Source organism: Tenrec ecaudatus, chromosome 6 (assembly GCF_050624435.1).
Source record: "Tenrec ecaudatus isolate mTenEca1 chromosome 6, mTenEca1.hap1, whole genome shotgun sequence".
NCBI classification, from domain to species: domain Eukaryota; kingdom Metazoa; phylum Chordata; class Mammalia; order Afrosoricida; family Tenrecidae; genus Tenrec; species Tenrec ecaudatus.
Genome location: NC_134535.1, coordinates 116779706 through 116805915, shown reverse-complemented (window position 1 = coordinate 116805915; position 26210 = coordinate 116779706). Strand labels below are relative to the sequence as shown.

The 26210-nt window shown below is 39.0% G+C and overlaps 1 protein-coding gene across 1 annotated transcript in view; it reads right to left on the bottom strand.

The window, feature by feature from the left end:
• Positions 1-26210, bottom strand: part of RERG (RAS like estrogen regulated growth inhibitor) — a 154202-nt gene that overhangs the window by 6717 nt on the left and 121275 nt on the right. The window contains exon 3 of the mRNA XM_075552028.1: positions 11647-11703. Within this exon, the coding sequence (XP_075408143.1) occupies positions 11647-11703 (57 nt within the window). The remainder of the gene's footprint in view (positions 1-11646; positions 11704-26210) is intronic.

Below are 26210 nucleotides of genomic sequence, written 5' to 3'. Positions count from 1 at the left end.
AGAAAAGCAGCATGCTTGGTAGAGCGTCCACAAAATACAGAGGAAGACTTCAAAGAGCTGAGCTGACACAGTGGCTGGAATGACGGCCATTGCGAGGATGGCGTAAGGCCTAGCAGTACTTTGTTCTGTTGCAGAGGGATGCTGTCAGAATGTTCCCACTCACAGGGATCCTGACAGCGACAACAGAAGGTTTCCTGAAGTTTGTAGCAGGTACCGAGTGGGGCTACTAGCACCAAGGATAGTAATTTGAAACCATCATGGGCTCTATCAGAGAAAGATGAATGTTTTTGCTCTGGGAATAATTGACATCCTTAGAAACCCAAAGTGGGAAGTTCTATTCTGTTGTATAAGGTCACTACGAATTGGAATTGTCTTGATGACAGCGGGTGGGAACAGCAACAGAGTAAAGCACATCACTCACCAAGAGAAAAGACTAAGTTGAACACTGGATTCTTCTTCCATGGAAGTAAATTCAAGAGGCCCACAGAGTAACACAAAGCAAGTAACATCACATCGAAAGCAATCCACAATTGAAATTCTGGATGCAAGTGGGGGAAGATGAGTAAAAGCAGATCACTGAGCTCATGTCTTATTTCCGAAGGTAATAGAGTTAGGGAATAGGAAATAAGTACAATATTCAACTCTGTAAGCTACAGAAGGAAAAACAGGATAAATCCTAGATGATATCAGGGGAGGGGTGCTGGTGGTAGAAAACACAGTAGAAATATTAGAAGCTTAGCAAAACCACATAGTGCTTAAAAAAGATGAAAACTTTCTAAAAAGTAGAGGAGAGGTAAAAAATTTGGCAAGCCAAAATGGAAAAGAGGAGCTAACAAGACATTTTACTGAAATAAAAATAAAATAGTAACTGTATACTAATATATGACAAATCTCAAAATTCTGAGCGTATGCAAGAAATGGTCAGAATAGTATTAGTATTAATAACAAGAAGCACCAATACAAAACTAAACAAGGTCAATGGACATTAAAGAAATCTACTTGGTAAGTGCAGATCTTTGCTCACCCTAAAAGCAACTGCTTCCAGAGAGCTATCTGATCTTTGTTTCCAAAGATTTTATTTACCAAATACGTTTTCCATTAGCACACACACATATGCCTTTTGTTTCATGTCAATTCATTCATTGCAGTTTCCACAATGTAACTTCACTCATCCCGTTTCCTCCTTCTTTCTGAACTCTTCTCGTTTGTTCCTGTGAACTCAAATGGTTGACTACCATCAGGTGTGTACCCCTCCCTAATACTCTTCTTATCCTGAGAGACATATCTTTTATTGGCTGAAAATTGAGCCAAGGGGGTGAGTTCAATTTCAGATCTGAAGGGAGGTGGCTAAAGGCTATCATCTCTGGGGTTCTACCAATCTCTCTCTGACCACTGGCCTGACTTTTGTCTCCCTGAGTTTTATTCCAGATGTTTTACCACTCTTTTTTCCTCTGGACAGGAAGATACTAAAAATTACACCTTAATATATTTTCAGCAAAGGTTAAATACACTTATATAAATATATTTGCTTGTGGACATGTGCTTAACTTTCCCCCCCACACTTGTTATAGCCTGCGTGTCCATCCAACCATTTACTTATAGATCACTGCGACTGCAAGATTGTATATATTATTGCAGTATTTACCTCTATTGCCTTTAACTCTTGCAAACCCCCGTGTCTTCCCCAGGTTTAATCATTCTTTGCCAAGTTCTCTATCACTGTACATTACCTTCCACCTTAACCAAGCTGACACTTGTTTACCCTCTAGCTTGTGACTCCCCCTCTCATGCCTGTTAAACCAGAAAGAATGTTCACTCAGCATAATGTCTTCCAGATTCATCCATGTTATGAGGTTCTTTACAAATTCATTATTATTCTTTAACTTTCCTTTTTCCCAAACATGGGGTATAATGCTGACTCAAGAAATGGCACGAGGAGTATGTAAGTTCACTTAATTTTAATCAGAGATTCAACCACTTTAAATAAAATATCCAATTGAATCCAACAATGTAGTTAAAGCACATCATACTTAAGGGAAGGCTGAATGGGAAACTACATCCTTATTTCTAGAAATGCAGACTGCACCTCCACCCACACATGGCTTAATATCTATTTAGGAGTTTATCCAAGTGGGTGGGAAGTCCCCCCAAATGGTAAAGAATTGATGGTCGAAACTCCACAGCGCGTATCATATAAAAGGAGGACGTCTAGACCCCTTGACTGTGGAGTCAAGAAGAACAACACGAATGTGTAAAAGAGGCAATCCACTGTGCATTTTAAGTCAATGCAATGAGAGCTGTCGGCTTAGGAAAGCAACTTAAACTCAAGATCCTCATTCAGGGAAATACAAAATCACCAAAATCCCTGTAGATGGGCAAAAGGCACCTAAGAAACACAATAGAAAACAACTCCCAATAACAGCAAAATGTGTATCTAGGAACTAGTGAAAAGAAAATAGAACTTGATAAAAGCACTCAAAGAATGATTTCAATAAAGAGGATGATTAGCCAACAAAGGGATGAGTAGCATGTTTTTAAAAGATGTTCATTTTCTTTCAAATCAGAATTCAATACAATTCCAAGTAACATTCTAGTCAAACATTTAGAGGAACTCAATAAACTTACTTAAGACGACATCTTTCAAAATATAACACTATTCCATGTAGTGCTGTCTTCATAAAAGAACAGAGTATTTCACCAAGGCTTTAAACATAGATCTGTGGCTGTACAGGACAGGCATAAGATGGAGGTACTATCACAAACCAGTAGGGGTGGGGGAGATAAGTAGAATAATCAATAGAAGACATGAGGACGAAAATCCATATAAGGACGGGTCACTTTATGGATGGTGGATGCTTACTGAATATAAAAAAGAGAAATCTACATGGATTAAAGATGTAAATATGAAAAGCAAAACAAAGTCAAAATATTTAAAAAGTGTTGAAGAGAATAAAAGCTCAAAACAAAGAAAAAACCCTATTTAAAAAGTGTTGAAGAGAATAAAAGCTCAAAACAAAGAAAAAACCCATATTAAGGATCTCTATGCAGTGACATAAATTAGAAGACCGTAGAAGATATTTCTAGACCACAAATCAAAAACTAATTAAAATATAAACGAGCTTTTGAAAATTAAAAAAGATGGAGGTAACAGAAGAAAAAAAACAACAACCCAAACCAACATCATTCATGGCTCTTAAAAATATCAGTCTTTAAATACTAGCAATAGATCCTATAGCACAATAACATGTCCAAGAACAGAAACACTTTGAAATATATGTAATAGCTTACTATTTGAAATAGAATTGCTCTTAATGTTTTATATTAATTCTTTTAATCCTCTCAAATATTTCATGAAAAATATGTGACGATGATCTCCATTTTATACGAAGCAACTGAGGCACACCATTATGAACTTGCCTAGAACCACACAGGTGGTACGTGGTTATTTGGATGCATGAAGATTGGCTCTGCAGTTCAGTTTTAATCCTATGCCAAGGATCAGACACATTCGATCATGTATCTACAGGACTGAGAAGGACAACAGGTGTCAGGACAGGTGAAACGGGAGAGTCAAGTGGAATGTAAAGATCTCATACACACTGATATATAAAGGCAGGGCTCCTTGAACACAGTAGCACAATTAGCTTAATTGGTCACTAATCAATCATACATTTCGGCATACAGGTTACACCATGGAAACAAACATATACCATGCTAAACTTCAAAAGCAGACTCAACCTTGCCATTTCCTTTGACTTTGAGAAGAGTGTAAAGGAGCTGTGACTCGTCTGTATTTTCCATTTAAAAAGCATTACCTGCTGCCATCCAATCTCCTCCAACCCAAAGTGACCCCTCTAGAGTTTCTGCGATTGGAAACTTTTACAGAAGCCGATGACCTCATCTTTCTCCCATGGAGCTAGTTCCTCCCATTTATTTGTACATCAGACTTATGCTTCTGACTTGAGTTCTGCTTTACATGAGTATCTCACAGTCTTTTTCTGACCACGGTCTTACATTACTTTATATAACCTTCTATTCAAAGTATATGGATCCCCACTAGTCCATGGTTAGGCAATGAGCTGTGAATTGAAAGGTGGGTGGTTTGAACTTACCAACCATGGCAATCTGCTTCTGCCATGATTTACTGCCTTAGAAACCCTCTGGAGTAGATGTACTCTCTCCAATAGGGTTGCTGTGAGTTAGTGTTATTACAGTAGTGTAACTTGGCTCTCTGCCCAGAGCAAAGACCTCCCTGCCATCAAGTCCTACACTGCCTGTAGGGCAGGCTAGAATGGCCCCCTCCCCCACCCTGGGTTTCTCAGATTGTGACTCTTTTCTGAAGCAGAAAGCCTCATTTTTCTCTTGAGGAGTGGCTGGTGGTTCCAAACAGCTGATCTTGTGCTTAGCTGACCAACGTGTAACCCAGTACCCCATCCAGGCTCTTTAGCTATCTACTATCAGCCCTATGCAGTACTAATTTCCATGAGACACTGTACATGGCTGATATATTTTCTGAAAATTTGTGTTTGATATTTTATATATGATTTAACGAACATGTTTGGCATTAGTAGCATGCTTCTAGAATATGTAATCCAAACATGATGTGCACAGTGATTCCCAATTCTAGAACATTCCATTTCTCTAAAATCTCATGTTAAATGGGAATGAACAGCTTTGTATGATTTAATACTCTAAAAACACATTTACAGCAACCGCTTCTCTATTGGGGCGGGGGGCGGCTTTGAAACGTTCATGGCACAATGCAATGACAAAATAATGGAATTGTACCATGGACTTTGTGAAGCCCCGTCATACACTCTCAATCATCTTTTTGACCTTCAGTCTCCAGCTCGAGCAGGGGCCCAGTCAGAGCCACACATGCTAATGATCTGAGTCCTTTGTGTGTCTCTCTCCACTATTCCCTTGTGTCCTCTGGGCTCCTTCCCTTTTAAAAGACCAGCACCGGAGGCTGGAAAACAGCACGCTGGGCTTTGTTCCATCTTTTTGCACCAAAAAGTTGCCTGAGAGACAGGGACATTTTTCTCTGTTGCTTCCATGATAAATAGGATATGCATTTCAACCACAGAAGGCCACAGCAGGGGACAGGGGAGATGATAATGAAAATTGTATGAAGTTGTGTGTTTCTTGGCTGTTTGTTAACTGAGACGAAAAGGATGTAATGCAGGAAATGAGGGAATGTCTGCCCCAGACAAGGCAGCAGCGGGTGGCAGCAATGATTTTGTCTAAGCTGAATACTGGCTTCCTGCTGTTTTGAGCATTCTTCTGTTAAGTTTCTTTTCTTATTAGGAACCTATTTTCTCTATGGAAAAAGAGTGAACGTATGCCTACGGAGGCAGAGTGCTGTACATCTATGCCCTTCATTGTCCAGAGATGACGCTAAGAAGTTCTGTAAAGTCACTTTTGACTTAACCTGTACTGGTGGCACTCTGGGTTAGGCATCAGGCTGCTAGTCGAAGGGCTCAGAGACCCTGCGTCAGAAGTCCGACTTGATTCGATGACAATGGGTACTAATTTTAAAATGGAAAATACGTGTGTCCTATGTTTCAATTGGTTCATAATAAAAGGACCTGTTGAAGGGTAAAATGATGTATTAATTTCATGTGGCCTTTCTAGTCAAAGGCTTTGTAACTCACCAAATGACTGGGTTGGGACATGCAAATAGAGTATATAGAACTGTAAAATGGGATCGGTCAGTTTTGCTATACCACCTCAGAAAGCAGGGATCTAAGGATCTTACTGCCATCAAGTAGACCCAAGAACGGAACTTGTGCTTTGGACCCCCAGGTCCCTGCAGGACATCAGAGGAAAACGAGAGGCAGCAGAACCAAGAGCGCAAGAGAGAACAATGTAGGAGGCTCACTTGCTGAATGGGGTGTGTCCAGGCATGTCACTTGGGAAGCTAATTGGCGGACCCAAATTCCTGAAACCTTCAGGCCGAATCTTACTTTAAGGTAAAGGCAAGATCAACATTGCTAAAAAGGGGTGCTCTTGACTGAAGAACTGTATCCTGGGCATTTTTGATCCTGTTAACTTCCCTACTCAACTCTACAATCCTTACTGTTGCCTCTAAGTTCTGTGTGGCCATCGTAATGGATTATAGAACCCAGTACAGAAGTAAATAATATATGAGGAGAAAGAATTTGTGTCTCAATTGGTAAGGAAAGTTGTAGGGTGGAGGTATGTCTGATTTCTGCCTCATAGGAATTCGCTTTGGGCGATGTTGAGTCTGCTTATTCTTCCTCCTGGTGAAGTCAGAGTAGGTCAGACGTGGCCCCCATACCATTCTTACAAGTGTGGAGATTATTGTTTAGGGCAGTGATTCTCAACTTTTCTGATGCTGCGACCCTTTAATACAGTTCCTCATGTTGTGGTGACCCCCCCAACCACAGAATTATTTTCATTGCTACTTCATCACTGTAATTTTGCTACTGCTATGAATTGGAAGACCCCTGTGAAAGGGTCATTCGACCCCCAAAGGTTGAGAACTGCTGGTTTAGGGGAATATTTTCTTTTAAAATTATTACAAGGCCAATATTAGTTTCAAGGTGAAATCAGGCATATGAAATACACAATTGTATTTATATTTAAGCTTCACTAGAGATGAGAACAAATACTTAAAATATTTATTCTTTAATAAAACATATGTAAAAACAAATTTTTATGCATTATATGTACTAAGAGTGTTTTGTGGTCAAAGAGATGCTGCATGTAATCAGTCCTTTTCCTATTTATATGTGTGTGTGGCAAATTTCAGCATATTAAAGTAGACACTATGCCAGTCCAGCGACCACAGCAGCTAGTCACGCTGGTCTATCTAGAGAGGATATTGCATTTACTTGAGTTACACTTCTGGGCTAACCACAGACTAGCCATGTAATTGAGGATAAATTCACTTCTTTGGACCCATTTTCCTGTTTCCAAAATGAAGATCTCCACGTTCCTAGCAGGGCCAACACAAAATAGGTCTATGAGTTGGTTAAGCATTTTTGTTTGAGTACTCAGTTGAGAGAATCTGGCTTTTGTGTGTCTTTCTTTATATGAACATGTCCTAGTAGAAGAAGCTGTAATGCTCCTGTAAGCAGAAAGAACGAAATGACCAAATCCTAGCACCAGACATCTTAAACAGTGGGTTTTAACATTCCTCCCTCAGGTCTGTCTTACACATAAGCCCTTCAGACACGGTGTGCAGTGCTTCCTCAGAGACAGTAGTGGTAGGGGCTGAAATGCAGGCTCGGTGCCCTTGCCGGGACACCAGCAAATGCATACACATTTTGTCTGTACTCTGCATTAATCAGTTGTTGATTTTGACTTGCGTGTCAGAGGAGGACTCTGCCCCTTTGGGCTTTCACTCGACAGTCTTGGAAATGAGATTTCCAGGGTTTTTTTCCAAGGTATCTCTGAGTGGTCTTGAACCTCTAGCCGTTGGTTAGCACATTAACATTTGCACTACTCACGGAACCCATGATAACCATTAAACCAGTAAACTGCCGAGGCAGTTCCAATCCTATAAGGCAGCGTGAGCATGCCCCGTTCGGCTTTCTACGCCTGTAATCTTTTGAAAGCAGACTGCCACGCCTTTCTTCAGTGGAGCTGGTGTTGGAACCACCAAACTTTTCATTTAGCAACTAAACATTTATTCACTGCACCACATTAGTGCCTTCCAATCAATATTAACAGAGAGTAATAGGACTCGGTTGGTATCAGAATTGGTAAGGAAGACAGAAGCATATCTACTGGATTCATGGAGCAGTAAAAAGGGGGCACATTCCCCACATGAATGAGTTTCAAATATCAAATAGCAAGCCATGTCATGGTGGCTCAGTGTGGTTCCTTGCAAACTTCAAGGTGGGGACAAAGAAACACGATGGTATTGGGGAAGGTGCACAGCTATGACTGCCCAGAGGCGAGTGAACACAGCCACTGGATGTCAGGAAGGGGAGATGGCGAGGTGGTGGGAGTGGGGGTTGAGGCTGACTTTGATTTTCCTTACCCTCGTGACGATAGGGGAGGCCAGACATTGCCCCATTCTTACAAAAAACAAAAACCTAGACTATGAAATAAAAATGGCCTTGGCAATCACTAAGCTGTAACAGATTGTATTTTCTTTGTAGAGTTATTTCAGAGCAATAAACATTATAGTTGCATTACCATGTTCAACATTTTCCATAATTTTGCTTTGTTTTGTTCGTTCATATTAGGGTATATCCCAGAGGTGTTACATCGTTGGAGGTTACCCTCTTGAAGTTGTGTGAAGTGTTTCTGATTTGGGGTATATGAAACTCAGGATTGATGAGCCTATAGGGACAGCATTTAGAGTACGGGTTTTGGGGTTGGGGGATAAAGCAGTGTTGGTGGGTAAAAGGGAGACGATGTCAAGGAATTCAGGAAGAAAAAGAATGTTTGGAAACTATGGTAGCAACTGTACACTTACTGCCATGATTGAAGTGAATGTGTCGATATGGAATGATTTAGCATATGTGTTAACTCCCACCTCCCAGTTAATAATAATAATAATAATAATAATAATAATAATAATAATAATAATAATAAAATAATCTGAAACTGAAATAAAATATGTTGGATGATAGTCCTTGTGGAGCAGCTGCTCTGTTACACGTTTTAAAACCTACCTTGTGTTTCTCAGAAAGGGACAGAAGTTAACACTGATATTTTAAATATGACATTCTGCCTTTGAATGTAGCCAGCTAAACACTTTAGTAGTGGTTTGAGATATTTTTTAATCAAAGGAGGAAAGATACCCATGAGTGGTATAAAGGGTTCACATAATAAGTTGTTAACCAGATGGTTAGAGGTTCTAGTCTACAGGAATAAGACCTGGTGGTCTACTTTTGAAAACCAGCCATCGGCAATGGAGCACAGTCTGACATATGTGGGTTCTCATGAGTTGGCACAGACGCAGGGCACCTGGTTCGGTATTCAACAAAGGATCCTGCCTGTGTAACATAGTATGAAGTGAAAGCCCAACAAATGCTGGTCCTTCTTGGATAAAATGGATTTGGGATTTATTTCTTCTTGGCTAAAATATTAATGACTTTTGTGTGCCTATGAACACACAAACACACATCTGGTTTTCGGTATCAGAGTTACTGACACCCTCACTGAGGAGTGAGTCATGGTTAATAGTCCTGATCTCACGAAGTCTGATGCGCGCTCTCGTTGCTTAGCAGCGGTAGTCCTTTGTTGAGCATCGCAGAACAAGGTCACTTAAAGTTTCACTATTATTAGCGAAGGAAGGTAACTATCATTACTGACACGACTCATAGGCGTAGGTAGATTTCTATTCTGGAGAAACCTGAGGCTTTTTACTCCCCTAAAACTGTGCAGCCTCAGGAACCCCACAGGGCAGTGCTATACCATCCTCAGGGATTGCTAGGAAGGGCATGAACTTGATGGCAGGGAGAGAGATGACTAAATGAAAATAGTAACATCTACTTACTAGAATCTATTCAGAAAGACCTCAAAGGTTTTATGAGGACTTTAAAACTCAGCTTCATTTTTCCTTGAGACATACTGGTAAAATTAATCAGTTACCATATGTACTCGTGTATAAGTCGAATTTTTCAGCACATTTTTAATGCCGTTTTTGTGGTAAAATTAGGTGCCTTGCTGATATTGAGGTTGGCTTATATTGAGTATATATGGTATGAGAGTTCAGTATAAAATATTAATTTTATTAAGGCTCTCAGGAAACATTATCTTTTTAAAGCTTAATAAAACTTAAATTAAAAATATTTTTCATTGTTGGGGAAAAGCAGTATATTGCTAATACTTTTTAAAAAGAGGTACATTTTTAGATCCACATGTCTTGAAATTTAGAATTTTTAAATTTAAAAGCAAAAAAAATCAATAACAATAGACACAAGCTAGTTTTCTTTATTAAGATTCACTTCTTTAAAGTATTTTGTTCAAAATCTCAGTGAGGTTGGTTTTTCCATGTTTTGAAGAAGAGTATCTGAAATTTACCAGGGAAGATAAGTGAAAGAGTAGCTAAGGTCAAGCACTGGATGACGACTTCATCTACTGGGTTTCAAAGTAAACATACAACGATCACAACCTGCTGTTACGTATATGTAACCTAAGAGTGATAACAAACAATGAGATGGTTTTTGCACATCCAGAGCCGCACCCACACTCTCCCTGCCAGCAAGTCAACTCTGACTGAGAGACCATGTAGGATAGGGTAGAGTTGCCCCTGTGCATTTCTGAGACTGTAACTCTGCCGGAGCACAAAGCCTCATCTTTTTCCTGCAGAGCAGCTGGTGGTTTTGAACTGTTAACTTCCAGTTGGCAGCCCATGCATTGTAGCCTAGGACTAATGATCCAATATATGAAACAGACAGCATTGGAAGAAATGGGAAAAGATAGGGGACTACTTAATAAACAATAATAAGGAGATTGGCCAAAGGAACTCTGATGGCATAGTGGGTTATGCGCCGGGATGCTAACCCCAAGGCCCACCTGCTGCTCTGTGGAGAAAGGTGAGGCTTTCTGCTCCTGCTAAGATTGACAGTCTTGGAAACCCACAAAGGCAATTCTACTCTGTCGTACAGGACTGATATGAGATGGAATCTATGGCAGAGACGGGGCGATTGGTCAATTATTTGCCCTGTACTCTTCACTAAAATGTTCAATATTTAATCTGTGACATAAACTATGGCTCTCTGTTCCTTTCAGTTTCTATTCATAATACTTAACACTTTTTGACATATTTATATTTTTAACTAGACTACAAGGGCTATAAAATAGGTTCCCTTTTAAATTGCATATATGTAACCTAAGAGTGATAACAAGAAATGAGACAGTTTTTGCACATTTCACAATTCTAAGTCTGGCTCAGTCAGGCACTGGGCTGAGGAATGAAAACCTTCTTCTGGGCTTTCAAAGTTGCCCTTTTCAAAGGCTCAATTCAGCGTAAAGTCCTATTTTAGAACCCAAGAATTTCCAAAGACAAGAGTTAAATAGATTTCTGTTAAGAATTCTGTTTTCGACTTTGAAAAAAGTAGATGCTGAATGCTTCATATGCCAAACGTTATTCTTTTCAAATCCACATATACCAAATTTCGTGTTGTATTTTTAAACAAGTTTAAATCAGATCCATTACAGATTAAAAGGAAGAAACATTTATTTTAATGCTTTCTCATATTCAATACTCAAACGTTGCTTTACTTTTGCCCCTTTTCTCCCATTAGAAGCATGCTATATTTTTCTGATGACCAAGCATCATTTGTACCTAGTTCCTTGCCTAAAATCTGGCCTGATTTCTTCATTTATATATTAAAATTCTGCAAAGTTCCAAGGCCAAATTTTGATGCCATGAAGTCAATTTCTACTTCTAATGGCCCTATAGGGCAGGGTAGGATGGACCTTGTGGGTTTCCAAGACGGTGACAGTAGAACATCTCTTCTTTCTCCCATAGAGTGAGCACTTGGCTGGGTCAAACTGCTCACCTTGTGCTCAGCAGCCTAATGGGTGACCCACCACACCACCAGGGTTTCACTGCACTGGCCCCCAACAGTTGCAAAAGTCTTAAGGATGTTGCAATAGACAATGTCATCCTTTGTGGGGGGATCATTTTTCACCCATAAAACACAACATTTGACTTACCAAGGGTGGGGTCATATTCCCAGATGAACCGCTTGGTTAGGAATCTCACCACAAGAGCTGTGGAAGAAAAGAGCAAAGTCTGAAATTTGATAAAAGTAAGACAATTAAGGAAAAATATCATATTTGCTTTATATTTTCTTGGTTCTGATGAATTGGTATCATCCAAAATATTTATTTGTCCATATTCAAATATTTTTCAATTTCCTATTGAGAACTAAAAACTGCTCTGGTATTTTAATGGCGTGCTCTGCTTCAATCAACCTTTTAACTTTGTGACTAAAAGCATAACTCTAAACAAATATCAGAACAATGACAATTCTCAAATATAAGTATTTCAGCTACACAATGAAACCAGCGAAAGAACATCATGATGTAAGTTTGGAGTTTGAACACAGGAAGGCTCTACAAAGCTAAGCAAGACATGTGTTAACTTAAACTCCAAGGAAAAGAAAACTAGCTGCTAATTTTCATTATTAAAAAGTAGATATTCAAAACTAAGTAAACCCATTTCTCCCTAACAGTCTAACTCATTGGGTTTCTGCACGACCAAGTAGAATTTCCCCATATTGTTCTCAAGGCTGTAAGTACATCAAAGGTAACATTAAATATTGTTATATCTCTCAGTCTGAGACTGTGCTAAACACTTGCATGGTCTCCATCCTCCCTCATTTCATTCCTATGTTTGCTCAAATTTTTCATATAAAGAAGCTGACGGTCTGAGAGCTTCACTAGTTTAACTGGGCTCATGGAGGTGGTTACTGCTCTTAGGAATTGAATCCTAGTCTCTTTCAAAGATGTAATGTATTTTGTATATGAAACGCATGAAGGTCTAGACCATCTGGATAATATTTAACTGATGATGAATCAAAGGAAAGTAAGTGCTAAAACGTGTGGACTCTGTCCTCAGCAGCGGCTAGAACATTTCCTTATGTTTGCATATAGTTGAAAATAGTGGCTTCAAATCATATTTTTGAAGGAGGGGAGGGTCATAGGTCCTTAAACAGTGTCGATACAGTATGGTCAATAATTTTCTCGGTCTTCTGAAGACCCCCCAGTGGTCTCCCTAGAGTTCTGTTGACCCAACTAAAGAACACTTGACTCATAATTTATAGTATAAAAACATCTATTATTAGCATATTCTATTTTTTACCGAACGTGCCTCCATGTAGTAGCCTACTTGAAGAAATAAAACTAGTGAGTTAAAGGTCACTACTAGTCTCTTCTACCCTTTGCCTCTGGCCACTGTTTGGATCAACAGAGGTATAGATGTATGACCCGTCATAGTGTCTTTTGAGAGATGGCAGTGTGACTTACAAAAGAAAAAGACAGCAAACATGTGTGACTTTGCTACTGGTGATTGAAAGAAGTAATGTTCTTTTAATTACAGAGTGTGAGGTTGAATTTGAGCCAAAATAGTTGCAGTGACTGAAGTTGCAAGGCCACTGACCCTGGAATACTTCCCACAGTGAGTCCACTTGTGGTTTTATTCTGCAGGTTCCAGCCTGTCACTGTATACTCTCTCGAGACTGTGACCTTTTTTGCATGTATGACACAATGTAAGGACTAGAGAGATATCTTTTTAAAATTAGGAATATTTATAAAGCAAAAATAACTTCTGGAGCTATTCAATGTCACCATCTGCTATTAGAAATATATATTTTTAACAACAATTTTTCCAAACCTAGAAAAATTCATTTGACTGAAACCTTTAAGGAAGGAGCTATGAAAGTTAATTTAAAATAATTCAAGCCCCCAATTCCCCCAGAAGAATTTACTTCTTAGGGCAGCACTGAAGCTACAGCTCAAGGAGAGGGACATGACTGATAAGAACACACAAGAGCAAATGAAGCAGGAGAAAGAGAGAGTGGAGCACATCCTGATCAACCAAGCCTCAGGATGATATCCCTGCTCAGTGCCGCCACTGCAGAGAGAAGATCATATAGCCAGCCCCACTATGAAACACAACATCCCTCACTGACCCATAGCCCTAAGGAGGACAACACTGGAGACATGGTGTGGGAATTGCACCCAATCTGACCCCACCACGCCGAGGCAAAACACTAAGGGCGTGCAACAAAACAGCAAGGGGAAAAGAGCAACGAAGTCCTGAGGGAATAACAAAAATAGACTTTTGGGCCAGGGCATGGCACCCCATCAGACTCGACCAGAAAACACTCCTAAAGGTCAACAAACAGACCTTGAACTATTTACAGGCTTTTCTTTTCTTTCTTGGTTTTTTTTTTTTTTTTTGGTCATTGATTTGCTTTGTTTTCATGTTTGTTTTGTTTTGCTCTGTCTTGGTTCTTGTGCATATAATTATCTCTGCAGGTCTATCTAGATAAAATGGGCTGGATAAACAATCAGGAGGAGAAAACAGTGGACAGATGGTTCCAGGGGGCCATGGGAGATGAGGAGGTGGGAGAAAGGAAGTGAGTGTTAACAAACCCAGGGACAAGGGAAAAACAAGTGATCAAAATCAATGGTGAGGAGGGTGTAGAAGGTCTCTTAGGGCTTGATCATGGGCAATGTAACCGAGAGGAATTACTGAAACCTAAATGAAGGCTGAACATGATAGTGGGACAAGAGGAAAATAAAAGGAAATAGAGGAAAGAACTAGGAGACAAAGGGCATTTATAGAGGTCTAAATACACAGGCATGTGCATATGTAAATATATTTATATATTACGGTGGGGAAATAGATCTGTGTACATATATTTATAGGTTTAGTATTAAGGTAGCAGATGGACATTGGGCCTCTTCTCAAGCACTCCCTCAATGCAAGAACACTTTGTTCTATTAAATTAGCATTCCATGATGCTCATCTTCCTGACACAACAGCTGAAGACAAAGCAGGTGCATAAGCAAATGTGGTGAAGAAAACTTATGGTGCCTAGTTATCAAAGGATCTGGGGTCTTAAAGGCTTGAGGATAAACAAGTGGCCATCTAGCTGAGAAGCAACAAAGTCCACATGGAGGAAGCACACCAGCCTGTGTGATCATGAGATGTCGATGGGATCAGGTATCAGGGATCAAAGAACAAAAAATCATATCATTGTGAATGAGGGGGAGTGCAGAGTGGAAACCCAAAGCCCATCTGTAGGCAGCTGGATATCCCCTGACAGAAGGGTTGCGGGGAGGAGACCAGCCAGTCGGGGTGCAGTATAGCAATGATGAAACATACAACTTTCCTCTAGTTCCTAAATGCTTCCCCTCCCTCCAATATTATGATCCCAATTCTACCTTACAAATCTGGTTAGGCCAGAGGATGTACACGGGTACAGATAAGAGCTGGAAACACAGGGAATCCAGGACAGATAAACCCCTCAGGACCAACAATGAGAGTGGTGATACCAAGAGGGTAAGGAGAAGGTGGGGGTAGAAAGGGGGAACTGATCACAAAGATCTACATATAACCCCCTCCCTGGGGGATGGACAACAGAAAAGTGGGTGAAGGGAGAAGTCGGACAGTGTAAGACATGACAAAATAATAATAATAAATAAATTTTCAAGGGTTTGTGAGGGAGGGGGTGGGAATAGAGGGGAACAATGAGGAGCTGATACCAAGGGCTCATGTAGAAAGAAAATGTTTTGAGAATGATGATGGCAGCAAATGTACAAATGTGGTCGACACAATGGATGTATGTATGGATTGTGATAAGATTGTACAAGCCCCCGATAAAATGATTTTAAAAAGAAAAAAAATTCAAATCCAATTGCAAAACCATTTAAATTTCAATAATTTCTCAGTGAAATACTTCTAAAACGTATTAAACACACCACTGCCTTTCAAACGTGACTGAATTATTTAAGAAGTGTTTTGCTCTCAGTTATTGTCTTTGATTAGTACCCCATATGATTGTGTGGCCACACTTTTGGAAACTAGAATGGATGAGGTAATAGCTTCCCTCAAATACCATGTCTGTCTCCCTTTGCTGTGGTCTCTCTGCCTATCTCTAATAATCCAGCTAGTGTAATAAAAGTAACACAATAGAGGTCTAAAGACTGACAAGCCACAGATCAAGTCTGCTAGAACTGTGCCCAAAACAAGAGTGGATGAGTTCTGAGGTTAAGTTCTAGGAAGCCTCTTTTGCTAATGTAAACGTGTTTCCTGGGAGCCCTAGAAGGAGCTCGTTCGGTGCCCATTTCTGGTTAATTTCCAGGCAGCTGGCAATGAAATTACCCCTAAGTTTTAGAATGTTTTCTTTTTAACAAGCACACATAAATTGTTGTGTTAACAATGGAACCACACATTAAAGGATTAAACACAATCAAAAGTCCTCTGTAAAAAGAAAACATACGTTTCACACGTGTAAGTTGAAAGTGTCTGAAGAAGCTAAATGCCATTCAACCAAATTACCAATGTGATTGTGACAGTCTATTAATATTCAATTAAAATTGTACTATACTTTTATTTTTTCCGTTTATTGGGGATTCTTAAAGTTCTTATAACAAATCCATCCATCCATTATATCAAGCACATTTGTACATATGTTACCATCATCCTTTTCAAAACATTTTCTCTCTACTTGATCCCTTGGTATCAGCTCCTCTTTTTTTTCACTCCCTCTCCCCACTCTCCCACCCTCATGAGCCCTTGCTAAATTATAAATTACTATAACTTTCATACCGTACACTGTCCACTGTCTCCCTTCACCCATGCTTCTGTTCTTTGGCACCCTAGGGCAGGGGGGGGCAGTGTTATATTTCAATCATTGTGATCTGTTCCCCCTTTCTCACCCCACATTCCCCTTACCTTCATTGTATCGCTACTCCCATTACTGTTCCTGAGGGGTTTATCTGTCTGGATTCCATGAGCCGAGAACTCTTACCTGTACCCACTTACATGCTCTGGTCTAGTCGGATTTGTAAGGTAGAACTAGGGTTATGACCATGAGGTGGGCAGGGGAAGCATTAAAGAACTAGAGGAATGTTTTATTTTCATTGGTGCTATACTGCCAAGTTCAGTATAATTTTCTTATAGAACAGGTTTCATATACCATGGTATATATGAGTCCACTTCTCACCTCCTCCACCGATACGCAGGCTCATCTAAGTTACCATGATTTCACATTCATGAAACTATAGTTGCTTCTAAGATGGTCATGATTTCTACTCTGCCTCCTAGAATTGTCAGTATCCAAAGATCTCCATCTAAACCATTTCATCAAAGGCAAATTTATTGACTGCCTACTCTGTACCAGGGTCTGTTTTAGGTGCTTAAAACAATTCAATAAAACAATTCTAGGTGCTTAAAACAATCAACAAATCAGAAAAAGATCTCTAGCCTCAGGGCCCTCATATTCTAGTAGAAGGAATCAGAAAAAGACAGTAAGCATTGTAAACACAGTACAGAGTATGAGAAAGTTACAGTGCTGTGGGGGTGGGTAGAAACAAGGGTTAAGGGGTGGACATTGGTAGACAGGACTGTAATTTAAGGTAGTGAGGTGACCCTCGCTGAGAAGGTGATATTTTAACAGAGATGGGGAAGACAGCTGAGAGAAGAGTGGTCCAGGTCAAGGAAACACTAATGCAAAGGCCCAAAGGCAGAAGGAATGTGAACCTAGTTATCCTCAAGAACATCAAGCAGGCGGCTTTGGCTAAAACATGTGAGCAAGGGTGACAATAGTAGAGAACATACACTCTACATTTAACATCAGCATCTACTGAAATGCTTATATTTTTTATTATTATGCCTGACCACCTCTTTAGTATGTATACTCCACAAAGGCATAGAATTTGTATCATTTATCTTTGTTTCTTGTGTCTATAGCAAGGCATAACATACCATAGGCTCAAAAATATTAAAAAAACAATCAAGCATTGAAAAATAAATAAAAGATGGAAAAAGTCATAATAGAATCATGCCATTTTCTTGAAAGGTCATACGATTATATAATCCAAAATGCCTTATTACGGTTGTTATATGATAGTTACATAAATTAGAGTTTACTGAAATGGTTATTAGAAAAGTTTGTCTAATTTCCTTTTAAATCTCATTGTCTCCATTGCAACCAATCTGAACAAAACTTTTTGTATCAAACAAAACGGCGACGTTGTTGATCTTTACTTGCAGCAGACATCGAAGTGAAGGTTTGCCATTGCTGACTGGTCACAGTTAAGCTCTGTGTTCTGAAATATCTTTCCAGTAATGCAGCCAACCATGTTTCATGGCTAATCCACATAAAAGGATATTTTTCTAATTTTGTCTAATTTATAACCTCCTTGGCTTGGATATATTTTTATCATATGTGTTTCCTTTTTGACATTATAGACACTGTAGGAATTATAATGAATGAAGTACAGTTTCTAACAAAATGGGCAATTCACTAGAAAGTATTTAATGAAAAGAAATAATTCAACGGAAAACCATTCCATTTATAAGTGAGACTAAAAGACAAAGTGACATTAAAATTGCCATGCTATATTAACAGGTCTGGATTGGTGATTCAAAATAATTACCTCATTATTAGGAATCAGACACCAGAAGATATGATGTCAGCGATCTAAATTAAAACCAGTTACATTTTATTGATTGGAAACCATTTTTGAAAATAAACTTTCCAAGAAACAGGAAACCTAAGACGAGCATATGAGACTTCTTAAAAATTGTATGACTGTTCAAATCTCTTGAAGTATCTTTAGTATAAAGAACACAGTTCTTTTTGTAAGGAGTCCTTGTGGTGTACGTGATTAAGCACTTGGTTACAACCCCAACTTGGCTGCCAGGATAAAGACATGGCAGTCTGCTTCCATAAATACTGCAACCAAGAAAACCTGACAGGTCATGGAGGATTGCTATGAGTTGTGATTGACTCTACTTGATGCCACCTAACAACAAGTTCTTTTTGCTTAAAAGGCTTTCTCAATTCTTCACTGATGTACGTGGATTGACTTACTAAAGAAATATTCATCTACCTGTCTTTCCCATCTTTAATATATAGATAGCAAAATTGCTGCCTGTGGCTTTGTTTTCTCTATTTTTGTCCCATACCTTTGCAATGTCTGCTTCAATCACTTCTAATAGAATTCCTTATGCTTGCATCAAAGAAGTCAAAACGAGGCTATGGGCTCACTAGGGAACACATTATTAATTCCTCATATGCACGTTCGAATTGAGGAAAACCAAAGCAATTTCACAAGAGCTAAAATATGACTTTGCGTATATCCTATCTGAACTTCAAGACCATCTCAAGACTTGCTCTAAATTACTTTACACTAAAGAAAAAAGACCTGATGAGCTGTAATTGACTGCAAGATAATTATACAAGAAGAAGTTAAAAAAATGGGTATCAAAAGAGTCTCCGAAACTCGCTCTTGATTGTAGAGTAACTACAGCACATAGAAGAAATGATGAAGACAAAGTATTGTAATGAAACATGTGAAGACCCGGAGTTAGGAAAATAAAAAGGAAGAAGATGCACAACACATACCAAGCTAAAAGAACGAAAGAAATGATTTAGAGCTTGAGTTGCAATATTGGAAGATTCCGAGGGCAAAATAACAGGTGATGCAAGAAAAACAGCCACAGTATCAAAAGGAATTGGTTGACACTCAGACATTTGAACAGGTAGCATATGAACAAGAACCAATGATACCGAAGCAAGAAGTTCAAGCTGAACTGAAGGCATCAGCCAAAAACAAGGCTCTAGGAAGTGATGGGATACCAGTTGAAATGTTTCAACAAGCTAATGATGTACTCATTCATTTATGACAAGAAATTTGGAAGACAACTAACTGGCCAACCAACTCAATGAGATCCACATTTGTACCAATGCCAAAGAAAGGTGACCCAGCAGGATGTGAAAATTATTGAACAGTATTAATATTACGTGAAAGTAAACACTTAAATGTTTACTTGTGTTTCATTGACTAAGCAAAGGCATTCAACCATGTAGATCATAGCAAATGATGGAGAGCACTGAGAAGCATGAGGGCTCTTCGTTGGGCTCATGGGCAACGCAGACCAAGAAGCAGTGATCTGAGCGGAACAGAGAATGGCTGGTTTAAAGTCAGGATCCGTGTGCCCCTTCTATCTTCATGCTGAGTAAGTCGTCTGAGAAAGGAGACTGCATGAAGGAAATGGAGGCATCGGGTTAGGGAGAATGCTGATTTACCTGTGATCGGCAGAAGACACAACCTTGCTTGCTGGAAAAGATCAAGGACTGCTGGCTTCATTATAGATTGTATAATGTGTATATACATCACATTTCAATGTAAAGAAAGCCAACAAGTGGACCAATAAATGACACCATAACAGGAAAAGATTGAACTTACCTATGATTTTATCCTTCTTGGATCCCCACTGAATAGCCAGCAGTCAAAAACAAATGACATTTTGGGCAACTCTGCCGTACAAGACTTCTTCATAATGTTGAGGAACAAGGGTGTTACTTTGAGGACTAAGGTGAGCCTGGCCCAAAGCACAATATTTTCCATCACCTCATATGCATGTGAAAGTTGAACATTGACTAATGAAGACCCAAGAAAATTCGATGCATTTGAATTATGGTGTTGGTGAAGAATATTGAAACTAGCATGGGCTGCCAAAGGGACTAACAAGTCTGTCTTGGAAGAAGTATGGTCAGAGTGCTCCTTAGAATCAAGGAACAAGGTTTCGTTTTGCATACTTTGGGCAAGTTATCAGGAGAGACCAGTTTCAAGAAAAGGACATCATGCTCAATAAACAGAGGGTCAGTGAGAAAGAAGATACACAATGAGATGGACTGACACGGTGGCTGCAACGACGGGCTCAACCACAACAGTGATTGTGAGGCTGCCGCAGGATTGGGCAGTGATTCGTCTATTTCACAAAGCGTTGTTGGAAATCATCACTGCATGACTGACTAGATAGCCAATAAGAACAAGATTACATCTCATGTGTCCTAAAAGAAGATCAGTGTTGGTTTTCAATATTTTTGTTTCTGGAGAACATGTCCTGCTTGTTTGTTGTTTTTTAATGAAAACATGATAAATAATTCTTGAGACTTTGAATAACCTTTTAAAAAATTCTACCCTGATTTAAACTTGAGTAAAGTATTCTTACTTGGAAATAATTCTACTTCAAAATATTGAAAGTATCTATTCTGACTTAAAATTCTAGTCATTCTGTGGTATAACACTTGGCATACAACCTATTTTACATCTCTGGAAGGTGGCTGGGTATTTTTATTCATGAGTGTTCTATATTTTCAGAATGTTGTGTCTTCGTGGGAGGCTTATCTCACTTGGATACTCAATGATCCCTTTTAATCTAAAATGTGTGTCTTTTCTTTATAACAGACTTGTTATTGTGAGAATGTTCTTGTGCATTTGACTTTTTCATAGCTACATATGACTGGCAAAGTTTGTCTTCATAACAGAATAAAGATTTTCTGCAAATATGGATTTGGGAGATGATTTCTTTTTTTTAAATTAGGGGCTCATACAACTCTTATCAAAATCCATACATATACATACATCAATTGCATAAAGCACATCTGTACATTCTTTGCCCTAATCATTTTCTAAGTACTTGCTCTCCACTTAAGCCCTTTGCATCAGGTCCTCTTTTTTCCCCTCCCTCCCCGCTCCTCCCTCCCTCATGAGCCCTTGATAATTTATAAATTATTATTTTGTCATATCTTGCCCTATCTGGCGTCTCCCTTCACCCACTTTTCTGTTGTCCGTCCCCCAGGGAGGAGGTCACATGTAGATCCTTGTAATCGGTTACCCCTTTCCAACCCACTTACCCTCCACTCTATTATTGCCCCTCACACTCCTGGTCCTGAAGGTATCATCCGCCCTGGATTTCCTGTGCCTCCCGCTCTTATATGCACCAGTGTACAACCTCTGCTCTATCCAGACTTGCAAGGTAGAATTCAGATCATGGTAGTGGGGGAGGAAGAATTTAGGAACTGGAGGAAAGCTGTGTTCTTCATCGGTGCTACGTCGCACCCTGACTGACTCAGGGAGATGATTTCCTATTTGGCTCTGCATTCCAAGCTTCTGATACGACCTTTTCAGTGTGCTGTCAATTGGTCCCATGGAAGTTCCTATTGCCAATTAGGGTGTCTGGTTTCTCAAGGTGTGTCAGTTCTTCTGCAGAATTCTGCTCCATTTGACAGGTAGTGGTCAGAAGACTAAGGGATCATCTGTAGGGATGTTGTAGTACCACTGTGCTTGATATTTATATATTAAGCACTCCTGGATGACTGGTTTTTGAAATGCAAAAGTTTGAAGTAAGGACATATAGTTGGAAAATATAGTTTTGAATGCAGAAATAATACCAGAGACTGTATGATGGAATTCTGTATGACTACTGACATACTTTTTCTAACAATGGAATAAGATAACTATTAATATGGGCCTTAGCTGATGTAATGGATAACCTAGGAACTGAATATCCATTAAAAGTGACAACGAAGAAGGTCAATAACATCAATCAAGTCAAAACTAAGCTGTAAGAAAATAAAAGAAAACCCATGACGGCCACAGCATAGCCTCTAATACATCCCATGTGAATTTGGAGACTATTTCCAGAACAGGCTTGATGTACTGAACACTAGTGACTGAAATAATGAAAGAAAGAGTAGCAGGAAAATGTCATATATCAAGAAAATAAAATAGCATTAAAACAACAGGAGAGGAGGAGAGACCCCAAAATAGATGTTAGAAGAGACTTTGAATCTTGAGTACAGCTTGCTTTTGAGTGCAGAGTCATGAAAACAAGTGGAAGAAATGACGAAGCACATGTTTCGAATCAAAAGGTAGATAAGAAGGCATGGCAAGGTATTGTGATGAAATGTGCAAAGACTTAGAAATGTAAGACCCAATGGGAAGAGCACAATGTTTCTCAAGCTGAAAGAACTGAACAAATACAATACTGAATGATTCTTTTGGTAAAAAGTGTATCATATAGGAAGCATTAAAGAAATCAAATGCGGTGAAGAAAGCTGATGGTGCCTGGCTATTACACAATGTAGCATCTGGGGTCTTAAAGGCTTGTAGATAAACAATTGACCACCTAGCTGGGAAGCACAAAGTCCACATGGAAGAAGCACACCAGCCTATGTGATCATGAAGTGTTGATGGAATCAGGTATCAGGCATCAGAAGACCCAGAATAATCATATTTATGCAAATGAGAGGGGTACAGAGTAGACACCCAAAGTCCATCTGTAGACAATTGGACATCCCCTCACAGAAGGCTCATAAGGAAGAGACGAGCAAGCCAGGGTACTATATAGCACTGATGAAACTTACAACATTCCTCTAGTTCTTTAATGTTCCCTCCCCAATTCATGACCCTAATTCTACTTTACAAATCTGGTTAGACCAGAGCATGTACACTGGTAAAGATAAGAGCTCTAGACACAGAGAATCCAGGACAGACAAACCCCTCCGGAACAATAATGGGAGTAGTGATATCATTAGGATAAGGAGAAGATGGGGGAGCAAGGGGGAACCAATCACAATGATTGGGTGGGGTGTGTGTGTGTGTGTGTGTGTGTGTGTGTATGATGAACTACAGAAACATGGGCAAAGGGAGACAGCAGTTGGCATAAGATATGAAAATAATAATAATTTATAAATTAACAAGGGTTCATTAGGGAGGGAGGATGGGGGAGAGAGGGGAAAAAATAAGTTGCTGAGACCAAGGGCACAAGTAGAAAGAAAATGTTTTGAAAAGGGTGATGGCAACATATGCTCAAATGTGTTTGATACAATTGATATATGGATTGTTATAAGAACTGTAAGAGTCCCCAATAAAATGCTTATAAATAAATAAATAAATAAATAAATAAAATGCGTAAGATACCAAAAAAAAAAAAAAAGGAATAAATCTAAAGCCACTATACCAAAAAGATGTCAGCATTCTACCATTTCACGAGGTGGCAGATAATGAAGACCACTGGTAGTGGAGGAGAAGATCAAGCTGCCCCAAAGGCCATGACATGAGACAAGGTCCCTAGAATTAATAGAATACAATTTGAGGTGCTTCTATGAATCGACACAATGTGGAAAGTGCTTGTTTCTGCAGAGAAAAAAAGGAAAACTGTTAACTGGCCAACTTACTGGAAGAGATTCATCTTCATGTCCTTTCAAAGAGAGGGGACCAGACAGAATGGATACATTTGCAAATGAGGTCATTCTTACACTCTAACAAAAAATCTGAAGAAGTTCATTAAAAAGCAAATGCAGTTCAATACGTTGATGGAGCTGCTAGAAGTTGAAACCAAAAAGGATGTGGAACAGGGAGTATCATTACTGTTGTTAGCTGGAGAAGCAGAGAATGTTAGAAAAGCAGACAGAATTCTAGATGTTTACCTGTGATTTACTGACTGTGTGAAAGCATTCAACTGTGTGGATGAAAACAAAATCTAGATAACATTTTAAAGAGTGAGAATTTCATAATGTTTACGTGTACCTATGCTCGTGCAGAACCTGAGCATAGATCAGGAGGCAGGCAGGCATTGAAACAGAACAAAAGGGAGACTGCATAGTTCAGAATCGGAAAACGTGTGCAGCATGTGTGTTCTTATTCAGCGTACATATTCAATCTGCATGCTGAGAAAATGTTCTTAGAAGATGAGCAATACAGAGTAGAAGGTAGCAAGATTGGGGGATGACTCATTAACAATCGGTAGCGGATCTAATATTGGCAAATATGACTTGTAGCACTGACTAGTGAAGGCCAAAGACCACAGCCTTCATCGCGGATTCCTCCTAACATGAAGGAAATGAAAATCCCCACTCTGGGATTAATAAATGATATCAGGTAAATGGAGAAGAAATAGAAATTGTTAATCCAGGTAGAATGAAATCAAGGGATGAATTGGGAAAATCTGGAAAAGATCCCTTCAACGTTTTATAAAGTAAAAATGCTACTTTGATGAATAGTGCACCAGACCCAGGCCAGGTTCTTCTCAATAGCCTCCTATATGCATGCAAACTTTGGGTTACAGAAAAGGAAGACAGAGAAGAATTATAGCATTTGAACTGCGCTGCTGAAGAATAATGAATACACAAACAGGATTCAAAAACTTTGTGCCAAAATTCCATTACAGCTTCATTTTTTCCATGGACTGGTGAGATTTTTACTTATTTCTGGATGATATGTCCAAAATAAGCATTAATCACTAGAAAAAAATATTTGGTAGAGTGTTTTAAAAATCATGGAACCCACAGTGAGAACAGTTGCCACAATGGCCTCAGGATTGGACTCAAGCATATCCCAAATCATGAAGATGGTACCAGAGCAAATAATATCTCAGTCACATACCTAAGGATGCCTTGTGTCTCAGATATGGCATCTAACTGCAACTAACAAGATACGATGTAAAGGTGTTATTGTTCTACTGTTTATTACAGAATGTGTACAATTACATTCTACGTATTCATCTACAGTTCTATTTTTTTAAAATATGAATTGTAAATGACCAGTGATCGGAAATTAAGTTCTTTCATCTTTAGATCCAGGGCTATAGTACCTGAAGGAGGATATGTACTCAGCATATATTTTTGAAATGAATGAAGAAACAATTGTTTGGATAACTTATTTAGCTCCCATGTGAGTATTGTACTTGGGTAACGTGTTATTCTGGGTAGATTAGAGAAACAAATTCATAAACACACATATGTGTGTAAGACAGAGGTTTATATACAATAGCAATTGAATATGGAGAAAACATCCCAGTCCAGTCCAGATCAAGTCCATAAGTCTGATATTAGCCCATATGTCCAAAACCAAACTATAAGATGCTCTTCAGACTCATGAAACCCATGCAATGACACGTGGCTTCTCCGGCTCCAGAGGTCTACATCAGGTAGGCCCATGTAGCTTCTCAGGGATGTCTTGCAGGAAGTCAGCCTTGTCAGTAGAGAGTCTCCAAGTGAATCAGCAGAGAAAGAGAGAAGTGTCTCCTGTCTCCCAGGAGGAAATACAGGCGTTCCCAGAATTCTCAGGAGAATGCCTTGCCTACACAGAGACCTCACTGGTTATATCTTGATTGACAGGCCAGACTCCACCCCTTCACTCCTAATCCTCTCAAATTGACACCAGATTATGTAACTACCACAGGTAATTAGACTAGTATACTCTTTTAGTTGAAAAATGTGCCTTTTTCTTAGAACAGTATACTTGTTGGGCCAATATCTGTTTCAGAAGTTCATCTCAGAAAAGTTCACTTTGTTTCTTCCTTCTGGCCAGAAAAAAATATCTTTTCCTTAACACCAGTATTAGCCCTAATTTAACTCCAACCTTTCAACTATCAAAAGGTTTCTGAGAAGTGAAAATTAGCATATTCACAAAAATAGAGAAAATACTACCCTAGATTTGTAGACACCATTGTGCAGAATTGACTAATTTAACAGTAAACTGAGAATTAACTTTATTAGCGATTGGATTAAAATATATGTTCTCCTTGAAAATGTAATTATATTTTAGTTATGATTAATATAAAATATTAATGAGTTATCTAAAATGCTGGACATAAATTTCATACCTTCTAAAAACTTTGTTTCTCATAAAAAACTGAGCCAGAATGTAAAGAAACATAAACAAAAACAAGTTTAAAGTGTCAAAAA